The sequence below is a fragment of the Heterodontus francisci genome, chromosome 15 (genome assembly GCF_036365525.1).
Source record: "Heterodontus francisci isolate sHetFra1 chromosome 15, sHetFra1.hap1, whole genome shotgun sequence".
NCBI classification, from domain to species: Eukaryota; Metazoa; Chordata; class Chondrichthyes; order Heterodontiformes; family Heterodontidae; genus Heterodontus; species Heterodontus francisci.
In genome coordinates this window covers 35,195,882-35,208,409 of record NC_090385.1, presented here as the reverse complement: position 1 = coordinate 35,208,409, position 12,528 = coordinate 35,195,882, and the positions used below count along the sequence as shown (strand labels likewise).

General features: G+C 44.6%; 1 protein-coding gene and 1 long non-coding RNA gene across 13 annotated transcripts in view; one reads left to right on the top strand and one right to left on the bottom strand.

Moving 5' to 3' along the window:
• Nucleotides 1-12,528, top strand: part of tenm1 (teneurin transmembrane protein 1) — a 1,688,122-nt gene that overhangs the window by 1,539,770 nt on the left and 135,824 nt on the right. For all 9 annotated transcript variants that reach the window (XM_068047383.1, XM_068047386.1, XM_068047389.1 and 6 more), the window contains one exon: nt 11,593-11,825. In XM_068047383.1, coding sequence (XP_067903484.1) covers nt 11,593-11,825 — 233 coding nt within the window. The remainder of the gene's footprint in view (nt 1-11,592; nt 11,826-12,528) is intronic.
• The window catches only part of LOC137377591 (uncharacterized), a 91,377-nt gene that overhangs the window by 9,447 nt on the left and 69,402 nt on the right, over nt 1-12,528 (bottom strand). For 3 of the 4 annotated variants that reach the window (XR_010976448.1, XR_010976446.1, XR_010976445.1), the window contains one exon: nt 11,216-11,340. This is a non-coding gene — a long non-coding RNA (uncharacterized lncRNA). Of the gene's footprint in view, nt 1-8,086; nt 8,316-11,215; nt 11,341-12,528 lie in introns of all 4 variants that reach the window. The other variant, XR_010976447.1, reaches the window with a different exon arrangement.

Below are 12,528 nucleotides of genomic sequence, written 5' to 3'. Positions count from 1 at the left end.
TGAACAATGCCGCCACTTCCTTCAAAAACCCTTGGATGCAGGCCATCAGGTCCTGGCAACTTGACTGCCTTTAATCCCATTAGTTTGTCAAATACTTTGTCTCTCGTGATAGACACTGTTACAAGATCTTTCCTCCCATTAGCTCCTTGCTTATCTGATATCTGTGGGATGTTTATAGTGTCCTTCACTGTGAAGACCGATGCAAAATATTGGTTTAAACTATCTGCCATTTCCCTGTTCCCCATTATCAGTTCTCCAGTTGCATCCTCCAAGGGTCCCACGCTCACTTTAGCTACTCTCTTTTTATATACCCGTAGAAGCTCTTGCTGTTTGTTTTTATATTTCTTGCCAATTTACTTTCATAATCAATTTTCTCCCTCTATATTAGCTTTTTAGCCATCCACTGCTGGTTCCTAAAAATTCCCAATCCTCTGGCCTACCACTAGTTTTTGCCACTTTGTATGCCTTAGTTTTTGATTGAATATTCTCCTTGACCGCTTTTGTTGACCACGGGATAAATTTTTGCTGAGCGTTATGAAATATCTGCTTAAATGTCTGCCACTGCTCATCCATTTCCCAGCCCGCTTCAGACAACTCTTTCTTCATACCTCTGTAATTGCCCTTGTTTAAGTTGAGGACACAGGTTTGAGACCTGAGTTGTTCACCCTCAAACTGAATTTGAAATTCTACCATGTTGTGATCGCTAGCCCCGAGAGGATCCTTAACTATGATATCTCTTATTAATCCTACCTCATTACACATTACTAGATCTAAAATAGCCTGTTCCTGGGTAGGTTCTAAAATGTATAGCTCTAAGTAACAATCTACAAATTTGTCTTCCATGTTACCTCTGCCAATCTGATTTGTCCAGTCAATATGCAGATTAAAATCACCCATGACAATTGTAGCGCCCTTCTTACACGCCTCCGTTATTTCCCAATTACTACTTTGTCCTGCAGTGAGTCAACTCTTCGGGGGCCTATAGACGACTCCCACCCGTGTCATCTTCCCCTTGCTATTCCTTATTTCCACCCAAACTGATTGCACATCACGATCTATTGCAACTTTGTCACTACTCACCACAGCACTGATACCTTCCTTTATTAACAAAGCTACCCCACCTCCCATTCCTGTTTGCCTATTTTTCCAGAACGTCGAATACCCTTGAATATTGAGTTCCCAGTCTTGGTCACCCTGCAATCATGTCTCTGTAATAGCTATCAAGTCATATTCATTTATTTCTATTTATGCCATCAACTCATCTATCTTGTTACAAATGCTGCGTGCATTCAGATAAAGGGCCTTAAGCTTTGACTTTTTACCATTATTACTCATTCTGGTTCTAATTTCTGCTGCACTCCTCTGCTTATATTTTCTGCCCCTTCCTGTCACACTTTGATTACCGTTCGCCTCTTCACTACCCTGCACCTCTGCTCTCTCGTTTCTTTTTGATTTTTTAAACCTCCCTTCAATTGAACCCTCCCCCCCACTAATTAGTTTAAAGTCCTATCTACAGCCCTAGTTATACAATTCGCCAGGACACTGGTCCCAGCATGGTTCAAGTGAAGCCCGTCCCAACGGAACAGCTCTCTCCTTCCCCAGTACTGGTGCCAGTTCCCCATGAATTGGAACCTATTTCTCCCACACCAATCTTTGAGCCACGCTTTTACCTCTCTAATCTTATTTACCCTACGCTAATTTGCATGTGGCTCAGGTAGTAATCCAGAGATTATTACCTTTGAGGTTCTGCTTTTTAATTTAGCCCAGAGCTGCTCATAGTCCCTCAGCAGAACCTCTTTCCTAGTCCTACCTATGTCATTGGTACCTACATGGACCACAACAACTGGATCTTTCCCTCCCACTCCAAGTTCCTGTCCAGCCCAGAAGAGATGTCCTTAACCTTGGCACCAGGTAGGCAACACAGCCTTTGGGACCCCCTGTCTTTGCTGCAGAGAACAGTATCTATTCCCCTAACTATGCTATCCCCGATTACTACTAAAGTTCTCTTTTCTCTCCCCACTTGAATGGTGCTCTGAACCACGTGCTGTGGTCAGTTCGCTCATCCTCCCTGCAGTCTGTGCCCTCGTCCCCACCGGGAGCAAGAGCCTCGTACTTATTGGATAAGGGCAATGACTGAGGCTCCTCCAAAGCTAAATTCTGGATCCCCATACCTGCCCCTCACTCGCAGTCACACCCTCCTGTCCCTGACCATGGTCCAAATTTGATGTAATTAATCTAAGGAGTGTAACTGTCTCCTGAAATACAGTGTCCAGGTAACTCTTCCCCTCCCTGATGTGTCGCAGTGTTCACAGCTCGGACACCAGCTCATCAACTCTGAGCCGAAGGTCCTCTGTTTCCCTGTGCTCTCTGTTGATTGTGACATCACTTTTCAATTTTTGATTTGTCTCTGAACCTCCCGCACCTCTCCTGCTGCTTCCCTCCGAATCTCTGAGGTTCTGGCGTGCTTTTCGAATGCTTTCCTGTCCCGCTGCTTCTCTCCGAATCTCCGAGGTTCTGGCGCACTTTTTGAATGCTGTCCTCTCCCACTGCTTCTCTCCGAATCTCTGAGCTTCTGGCGTGCAGATGCACATATTGAAACAGTGAGGCCCCACCATTTACTCAGGGCCATGAAGAGAGCCAACGGGGCAGGGAGATGGGAAGATTTCTGTATGAGAAACCCAGAAGTTGAATTTTCCCAGGCATCCTGCTGAAATTAACTGCAGGACATTTTTAGTTTTTTTTTGAGATACAGCACTGAAACAGGCCCTTCGGCCCACCGAGTCTGTGCCGACCAACAACCACCCATTTACACTAATTCCATATTCCTACCACATCCCCAACTGTCCCTATATTTCCCTACCACCTACCTACACTAGGGGCAATTTATAATGGCCAATTTACCTATCAACCTGCAAGTCTTTGGCATGTGGGAGGAAACTGGAGCACCCGGAGGAAACCCACGCAGACACAGGGAGAACTTGCAAACTCCGCACAGGCAGTACCCAGAATTGAACCTGGGTCGCTGGAGCTGTGAGGCTGCGGTGCTAACCACTGCGCCACTGTGCCGCCCAGATACACTGTTTCCCGTCCAACAGCCAGCCAGATTAACAGGGTGGGAAAAGCAACCAGGGAACAGATACCAGGTAAGTAGGAGATTGCAATGGTATGGGGGGTTTGAGTAGTCGGTGATCACAGGAGTGGGGTATTGGGTGGTCTGATATCAGGGGAGTTGGAAAGTGCGGGGGATGAAGAAATCTGAGATGGGGGGAATTGGAGATCATGGGAGGGTGGGGGAACCCATAAATCGTGGACGGTTTGCGGGGGACTGTCAGCCAATCACGGGATGTGTAAAGAGGTTTGTTTGCTGGGCATGTAGAAAACACCCCTCATCCTTTTGGCCCACAAGCAGTACTCTAAAGGCACTTACTTCATGGATCTGGCACTTGTTGCCTCCTTTTACCTGCAGGGATTCCCAAGACCCGGGAACCCTGGCCTCCATGTGTTAAAATAGAGGTATGCAGCCTCCTTAAAAAATTTTATTAACTAACCCGCCTCCTGAGACCACATCTGTCTCTGTTAAAACGAGAAGTGGGTGGGTTGAGGTTGGGTTTGAATTTTTTTTAAGTGTTACCTCCCACCCGCCCTGAACCCATCTATCCTTGCAAATTAAAATTCCCCTTCTATATGTCTACAGCCAGGAAATCCCCTTTTCAATCACAATTCAAAAACAATTACATGACTTTCATAATAAATTTTAAAAGTGTAACATTCTTTTATGGTGCAAAGCTGTAATATCTCATCTGGTTGACTTTTATATGTCTATTATATCTATTAAACAATGACATGTGCTATATGTGTCACACAAATATTTAAAGATTCATGTTGCATATTAGTAATGTGACTAATATATTTACAGAATATATACAAATTGCTACAGTTAGTGCATATTTTGTCACTAAAGCATGCTTTTAACTCACTTGAGTTGTGTTTGAAACTGAATGGTCCACAGATTCAACAAATGAGCATGTATAATGACTCAATTCAAGAAAGAAACTGTATTCAGTTCATTTAGTTTGATTTTTGCTGATACTGTTGTCATTACGAATTGTGCAAATCATAGTATACGATCCACCAAGCTTTTGCGTCTTTTGGGATTAAATAGATATTCCAGTACAGCTACAACAGAGGTAACTCACACAGTGGAAAATTGCCCAGGTATGCCCTGTCCCTGTCCACAAAAAGCAAAACAACTCCAATCCAGCTACTTGCCACCCAGTTATCAGCAAAGTGATGGAAGACTGGAAGTGCTATCAAGCAGCTTTTAATTATCAATAACCTGCTCACTTAAGCTCAGCTTGAGTTCCAACATCACTACTTAGCTTCAGACCTCATTGCAGCCTTGGTTCCAACATAGCCGAAAGAGCTGAATTCCAGAAATGAAATAAGAGTGATTGTCCTTGACATCAAGGTAGTATTTGACCAAGTATGGCAACAAGGAGCCCTAGGGATCCCAATGGGGATCAAGGGGAAAACCTCTCCATTGGCTGCAGTCAAAACTAGCACAGAGAGCTGAATTTTACGGGGAAGCTGAAGGCCCACTACCAGGGCTGAAAATGGGAGCCAACCCAGCATTTTTCTAGCAGCGGCCAATTATCAGGCCAGGGGACCCCTCCATGAGCCATGGAGGGACCCCACTGGGAAAACGCTGGGAGGTTGCCAGGGTTTACCTGACAGTTTTCCCACACAGTGTTGGCCCTCCTGGTGCAGGCAAAATTCCCGTGGGGGCAGGATGTGGCCCATAATTGGGCCTATAAGTGGCTCAACTGACCTTCCAGTTGGCGGCTGAGCCACTAAAGTGCCCGCAGCTGGCAATGTGCCTTGGTGGGGGGAGACATCTGGCTCCCCTCCTGTGCCTTCCTCTGCCATACTGCCAGCCCTCCCGCATCCCAGCCCGACCCCAATGGGCCAGAAAAATTCAGCCCAAAGGAAGATGGTTGTGGTTGTTGGAGGCCAACCATCTCAGAACCAGATATCACTGCAGGATTTCCTTAGGGTGGTGACGTAGGTCCAACCATCATCAGCTGCTTCATCAATGACCTTCCCTCCATCATAAGGTCAGAAGTGGGGTAGCTTGCTGATGATTGCACTGTATTCAGTCCCATTTGCAACTCCTCAGATAATGAAACAGTCAGTGCCCACGAACAGAAAGCCGTGGACAACACCCAGGCTTGCCCTAGGAAATGGCAAATAACATATGCGCCACTCAAGTGCCAGGCAATGACCATTTCCAATAAAAGAGAGTCTAACCACCTCCCCTTAACACCTGGTGACTCATCCACCATCAACATCGTGGGGGTTACCAGGGACCAGAAACTGAACTGGAGCAGCCATATAAGTACTGTGGCTACAAGAGCAGGTCAAAAGCTGGGAATTCTGCGGCAAGTAACTCACCCCCTGACTCCCCATAGCCTTTCCACCAGCTACAAGGTTCAAGTCAGGAGTGTATTGGAATACTGTCCATTGTCCCAGAAGAATGCAGCTTCAACAATACTCAGGAAGCTCAACAGTATCCAGGACAAAGCAACCCACCACCACCTTAAACATTCACTTTCTCCACCACCTGCACACAGTGGCTGCAGTGTGTACCATCTACAAGATGCATTGCAGCAATTTGCCAAGGCTTCTTCAACAGCACCTCCCAAACATGTGAACTCTACACTAGGAAGGACCAAGCCAATAGCTGCATGGAAACTCCACCCCCTCCAGGTTCCCCTCCAAGTCACACAACATTCTAACTTGGAAATATATCACCATTCCTTCACACTCCCTGGGTCAAAATTCTGGAACACTCTATCTCACAACATTGTAGGAATGCCTGCACGACACGGACTGCAGCGATTCAAGGTTGCAGCTCACCAACACCTTCTCACAGGCAATTAGGGACAGAACTTATTGCTCATCCTATCAGTGACTCCCACATCTAATGAATGAATTCAATAAACAAATAGGTTCTAAAACATCTAAATATTGTTATATCAAAGCAGATGTAGAGCTGCATGAGCACAGTAGCATTACTGGGATAAATTGTATGTATTCAGACAAGATGATTAGGTTTCGATTTGGAAATGGTATTGTGTGAAATAGGGAGGTTGAATTCGACAACCACAATAACTGGCATTTATTCAGCCTGTTTAGCAAGGCAAGATCACAGAGACATAATTGGACAATAATGGATACTGAGCCAAAGAGGGAGATGTTAGGAAAGGTGACCAAAAGCTTGGTTAATAGCATGGGTTGTAAGGGTGGTCTAATAGGAGGAGACACAGAAGCTTTTAAGGAGGAAAGTCTAGAGCATGGGGCTGAGGTGGCTGAAGGCAAGCTGCCAATGGGTGTGTGAAAGAAGCAGAGACGCGCAAAAGGCCAGTGACAGAGAAATGAAGAGTTTAGCAGAGGTTGTAGAGCTGAAGGAGGTTACAGAGATAGGGAGGAATGAGAACATGAAGGGATTTAAGCATAAGGATGAGAATTTTAAACTGGAGGTGTTGGCGGACTGAAAGCCAATGTAGCTCAGCGAGCACAGGCACAGTAGGTGGGCAAGCCTGGAGCAGGATAGGCTATGGGCAGCAGATGTTGGGATGAGCTAAAGGATGGAAGTCATTGCCTTCGGCATCCTGCCACAAACTCTGAGCCAGGTTGTTCGCATTCTTGGCATCCAATTCGACCCTGAACTGAGATTTTGACCTCCTATTCTGTCCATGAGACAGAAAATCTGCTTCCACCTCTCGCATTTTTTGTCTCCATCCCCACCTCAGCCCATCTGCTGCATTAGAGGAGAATGACGGGGAGAACGAGGCGGGTAATGCAGCATGGTCATAATGACAGAAATTCATTTGTGACATAGATTAGGGCCATTTCGGTGTTATGGCGAGGAGAGAAATGTCATTACAGAAATTCAAACACGAAGGAACAACACATTAAAGAACTTTGGTGAGGAAAGGGAAGTTAGAGATGGGGTGGTAGTTTGCACGCATAGTGGGGTCGAAGTGGCTTATTTTGAGAAGGGGATGATAACGATGATTTTGAAAGGGTAGAACACGTGCTTGAGGATAGGTAACATTTACCATGCCACCCAGTATGGGTGCCAGGCAGGGAAGATGTATACTCAGCAGCTTTGAAATGGGGTCAAAATAGGGGAGAAATTAGAGAAAGATGTTGGTTCGCCTGGTAGGAGGTTTGTGGACAAGGGGAAGTGGGGGAAGAAGCAGATGGTCTCAAACTTAGTGACAAAGATGTACAAAGTTCTTCACACTTTTTCAAGATGAGGGCAAAAGGGACAGGGAAGAAGGGATTAGGGAGACAGTTGGTAGTGGATAAAAGAAGCCTAGGCTCCTCTCACCCATCGCCCAGCCAACCTGACCACCACTATGCAATTCACTAGGCCAAACCAAGCTGGGCTGGGCTGTCTTTCCCGATTTATACTTTGTCTTTAAGGGGCTATCCACTAACTGTGCTTTGAGGTACGAATATCTCAGGGTGGCTTGACTGACGCAGGATGAAAGCATCATGGCAGTTCCTTGGGAATCTTGAACATACATGCATGATGATGGTACTTTGGTCGTTGCAAAATAGCTAAACATTGATGCAGTGAAGCTCTTACAGTTGATAAAGATTCCAGGGTGATCTGGGAATGCCTCAATTGCCTTTGTGTGCAGTCAATGACTCCGTGGACCTGTGGGAAGCCAGCCAGAATGACAAAGCCGAGCACCCGCTCATTCTCACTGACCTCATCAGTTGAGAAGTGTACATAATTCCCGGCCCTGACGAACATAGCATCAGTCACCTGTGAGATGCACTTGTGAGCATCAGATTGCTACAAATATCTCCTGCAAATCCCTGGAAGGAGCCAGAGGCCAAGAAATTAACGGCTATGGTGATTTTGACAGTCGCAGGCAATGTATGCCAACCTGGTCCACATGGCAGGTAGTCTTCTTCCAGGAGGCTGAAAATGTCAGCAATGATCTGATAGGAAACTCTGAACCTCCTGAAGCATTGGTGCTCAGTCATGTCCAAGAAACTTGTCCTCTACCTGTAAACCCTGAGTTGGGGGTATCACCTCCTGTGAGCTGGATCACCATGCTTATCCTCAGTCTTGTGGAGTAGCAGGTGGTTGAGGTACTCCTGCTGCTATTGGTGTTGCTCTGCTGTTGTTCCTCATCTGAGGTCCAAGATAGAGCCCCATAAGCAGCTTCCATGGTTGATCTGAAGTTATGGAAATCGCCTCCGAAGTGAGTCCAGCCAACAACAACCATTCACCTCTGCAAAGAAGCAGATGTGAAATCTCAGTACTTACAGCATGGCTTGCCTGTCAATAGCTTCGGCTCCTCAATTCCCACTCACCTCATTTTCCCTACTGAGTTACAGAAAGCCCGGGAAATCTATGCACACAACATTAAAGTCAGAATTTAGGGTTAATGAAGCAGATAATTAGCAGTTTACATATGGAAATAACATACTCACCTGTCCCACAGGGGCTTCCTGTGCATTGCCAGTCATGCTCAGAGTAAAGGCAGAAGTTTGTGGGATGCCGCCAACACACCAGCAATTTCAGCTCTTTTAGCCTGTCACCCACATACAACCCACCCATGTTAAAATTCCCCCCTAATAGTCAATTGAAACCATTTATACGGTGTGATTTAATGGCTAGCTTGGCACACATGGAATAATGTCTCTTTCTGATACATGCGGTGTTGGGGGCGGGGGCAGTGGGGGATTGGGGTTGGGGGTTGCTGGAGTCATTCCCAGTACCTCCCACAAAGTGGATAAGCACAACTGCTTAAGTGCACAGTTGTGGTCCTCATCATGTGATCACTGGTCCATTTGTGTGTCATTAGATTCATGAATTTCATAATGACAGATGTAGTATGTGTAATGAAGTTACCTGAACACAACAGTCAAAATACAACCGAGAGCAAAAAACAGGATTCCACAACTGAGGGTTGTTTTTCGACCTTTCGAATAGAGTTCCATAGCACAGTATGATGGTGTTTAAAGCTGCAAACACAGCAGCCAATTTACACACACCCACACAGAGCAATGAGATAAATTACTAGCTAATCTGTATTTTTTAATGATGTTGTTTGACGGATAATTATTGGCCAGGACACTGGGAGGATTCCACCACTCTTCTTTGAATAATTGTCTTGTGATCTTGAGAGGATTGAAAAGACCTTGGTTTAACATCTCATCTGAAATACAGTACCTCCGACAGTGCAGCCCTCCCTCTGTACTGCACTGAAGTGTCAGCTTAGATTATGTGCTCGAGAAGGGCTTGAACCCACGATCTGTTGACTTGGAGACTACCACTAAGCCAAACAGGGGAGGAGTGATGGACAGATTCCACAGCTCCTCTTTGCTTTCAGCAATAATGAATAGAATTAATAATGCCCTGCACATGGGAAAGGTAGCAATTTGGAAGAATTTTTTCTCCCTTAGCTGCTACAGGTGGCTGCGGAAATGTGCACAGTTGAGCGGGTACATGGCAAAACATGGTTTCAGTTGTTCACTTAATATAGCAGTGCATGAAAAACAGATGACTTCTGAGATGTGCGCTGTGGCTGCTGGAAGGACCCTGTGGTAAAGGCCTGCTCGGGTCTGCAAAAAATAACCCGACCCGAACCCGACAGAACCACATCCAACCTGAGCCCTACCCAGCCCGAGTCCTTCCATTTTTTCTGGCGCCCAACCTGACCATCAGTTAACTTACCTTCCATTTTTCACTTTGTTGCTGATCTGCACAAGGTTAAAATAACTGTTACAAAACCACCTTTCTAGTCCAAAAATTAAATTAACAGTGGAGCCACTAATCTGTGATAGAGCGAATCTGACCCGAGCCTGACCCGAGCCTGAATGCCTGACCCAGAAGTGCAACTCGACCCGACCCGGACCCGACACATGTCGTTGGGTTCGGGTTCGGTAGCCGGCCTTGACCCTGTGGTATAAGCGCAGGGCATTGCAATCCTTCATTGCAACTGGTAGTATAGTACAAACAGTTAATTGTTCCTGCAATTCTTCAAGGACCAGCTAGCACACCTCAGCAGCAACCTCAATCATACTGCAATGCCCAGAAAAGCAGCTAGCAAAGTGAAACTTTGTCAGTTTATATGCAGAAATCTTGGTTAAAAGAGATTTGCATTACACACACAGGCACAACTCTATGTGATACAAAATCTGCATTGATACCAGTAGTCACACACTTCTGTTTCGATTAAAGACGTGTCAATATAATTTGGGTGCAAAACATAGCCTGCAGAAAATTGAGTTCATGCACTGAAACAGTCCAATTAAGATGATTTACGCTAGAGAATACTGAATTTTACACCAATATAAAAAGACCAGGGTAAACAAGGTGAGAATCATTGATGTTTGGCTGTAGGAAATTTTCTTGTTGGGTTATGTGACAAAGTGACAGATTTTCTGTAGGGTGAGATGCTTAGCTTCCATCAGGCAGGCAGCTTGATGCCAGCTGAGTGCTGGCAAAATTTATTAAAGGTACAGCTGGTGGATTAAGTGTTTGTGTCCAATGGGACTCAAAGCAGACACCACATCAGTGTTTAACCAACCAAATTCAGTCATGCCATCCATCAAGCATTTAAAGAGAAGGACACACAAATTGCCATTTGTGTCACTCAGCAACATGGCTGGTAGCAGTTGTTCTTCATTTGTTGGCAGCACTAGCACAATAAAGGCAACCAGAATTGGTATTTCATCATTGGCGTCAGCTGCTGGCTGATAGCTTCTGAGATTTTTGCAGGAGTCTCTGAACAGACAACAGTGACATGGCAGATGGTCAACCATACCCAAGGGTTTTGTGTACCAGACATAGAACCTTCCTAATATTACAATGTAGGACTGCAACTCAAAGCTTCACATGTGCACTAAAATCATTGTAAATTATAAAGTTAAAATGACCTCATACAAACACAATAGAGATCTGTTTCTGAGCTGTATGTACTAGATAAATTAATCCTCTGAAGTGTGGTAGTAAAATACATGAATTAGTTGGATGTGGTTTGTTTTAGATTGTTAGCCCAGGTAAGTTCATCACTCACGTAGTTCATGGTGCTTGTGTTGTTTCCACAGAGGAAAGTGTTATTTAACCCTTGAAAACTTTCCAGAATGATTAAGATACCATTACATTACCAGGGTTACACATTACCTGGTATGAGTGGAAAAGAGGAGTTAATGTGCTCCATGGTTACTTGTACAAGAATCTTGGGTTGGTTGTCATGGCAATCATTGTATTTTTTGAAGGAGTTGGCTTCTTGTGTCTGTGAAGTAGCACTGGTAAACATAATGGCAGTTGAAAAGTCACCTTGACTTGAAGAACAACGCAATTCAAAAATCACAAAGTTATCAGTACAGCAATATTAGAACATAGCTGCCCCTTAATGTTGCTAGACTTAACCAGAAACACACAATTTCTTTTTAACCCTTTTGCTACTTTTTATGAAGCCATGCAATACAGGTCTTTAAAGGGCACAGGAAATAGAAGCCAATTCTCTAACTTAGAAAATAATTTTCTTTTTGTTTCAGCCATAGTCCTGCTCACAAGTATTACCTAGCCGTGGATCCCGTTTCTGGATTGCTTTACCTGTCAGATACCAGCAGCAGGAAAGTGTACAGAGTGAAGTCCCTTATTCAAACCAAAGACCTCCTAAGGAATTCTCAAGTGGTGGCTGGAACTGGAGATCAGTGTCTCCCATTTGATCAGAACCATTGTGGAGATGGGGGAAAAGCGTTTGAAGCCTCTCTCACCAGTCCCAGAGGTAAGGTACATTCTCAGTAGAACCCTGAATTTAGCTTTAGCTACCTGAAATATACAGTAATTTTTTTTCACCTCTCAGGAAATGTTAGTTACAGACAAGCATTCAGGAAATCAGCCATGCCATATGATTATATATCAAACAGTCAAGTGCAGGTTGCGTATGAAGTAGTTTGTAATGCAGTGCATAATTGGTCTCTACCGTGTTGACTTGTTGATACAGCAGAATTTGCCTTCAAACGAAAAGCTTATTATAACCATAGACTACAAATTACTCTGTGTCATATTAGCACACCATAAGTTGACAAACTTTATATAAAATTCCTGTTAGTTATTTTAATGAAGGTGTTAACCTGGTTAAAATAAATAGATTAATGCCTATGATAAAAGAGTGGAATGCAGAAACTTGATATAAATGCATTTTGCGTTCATGCAATTTTGGACATAAGTCTGGCAGGCAGCCTGATCGATTTTCATGGTTGGGCCTCACTTGCATTGGTGAGGTTAGTTATCTGCCCTGCTTTATAGGCAGCTCGCCTTTTAGGAGAGTGGGTAATTCGGTAGGTCAGGCGTTTATCATATTCTTGCAGCAGCAATTTGAAGATGAGGGGTTGAAGCATCAAGAGTGAAATGGAGCAGTAGTTTTCAATATCAGGGACATTCTGTAGCACCACAGTGTCAAGCAAATGGAATAATGAAAACTTTCA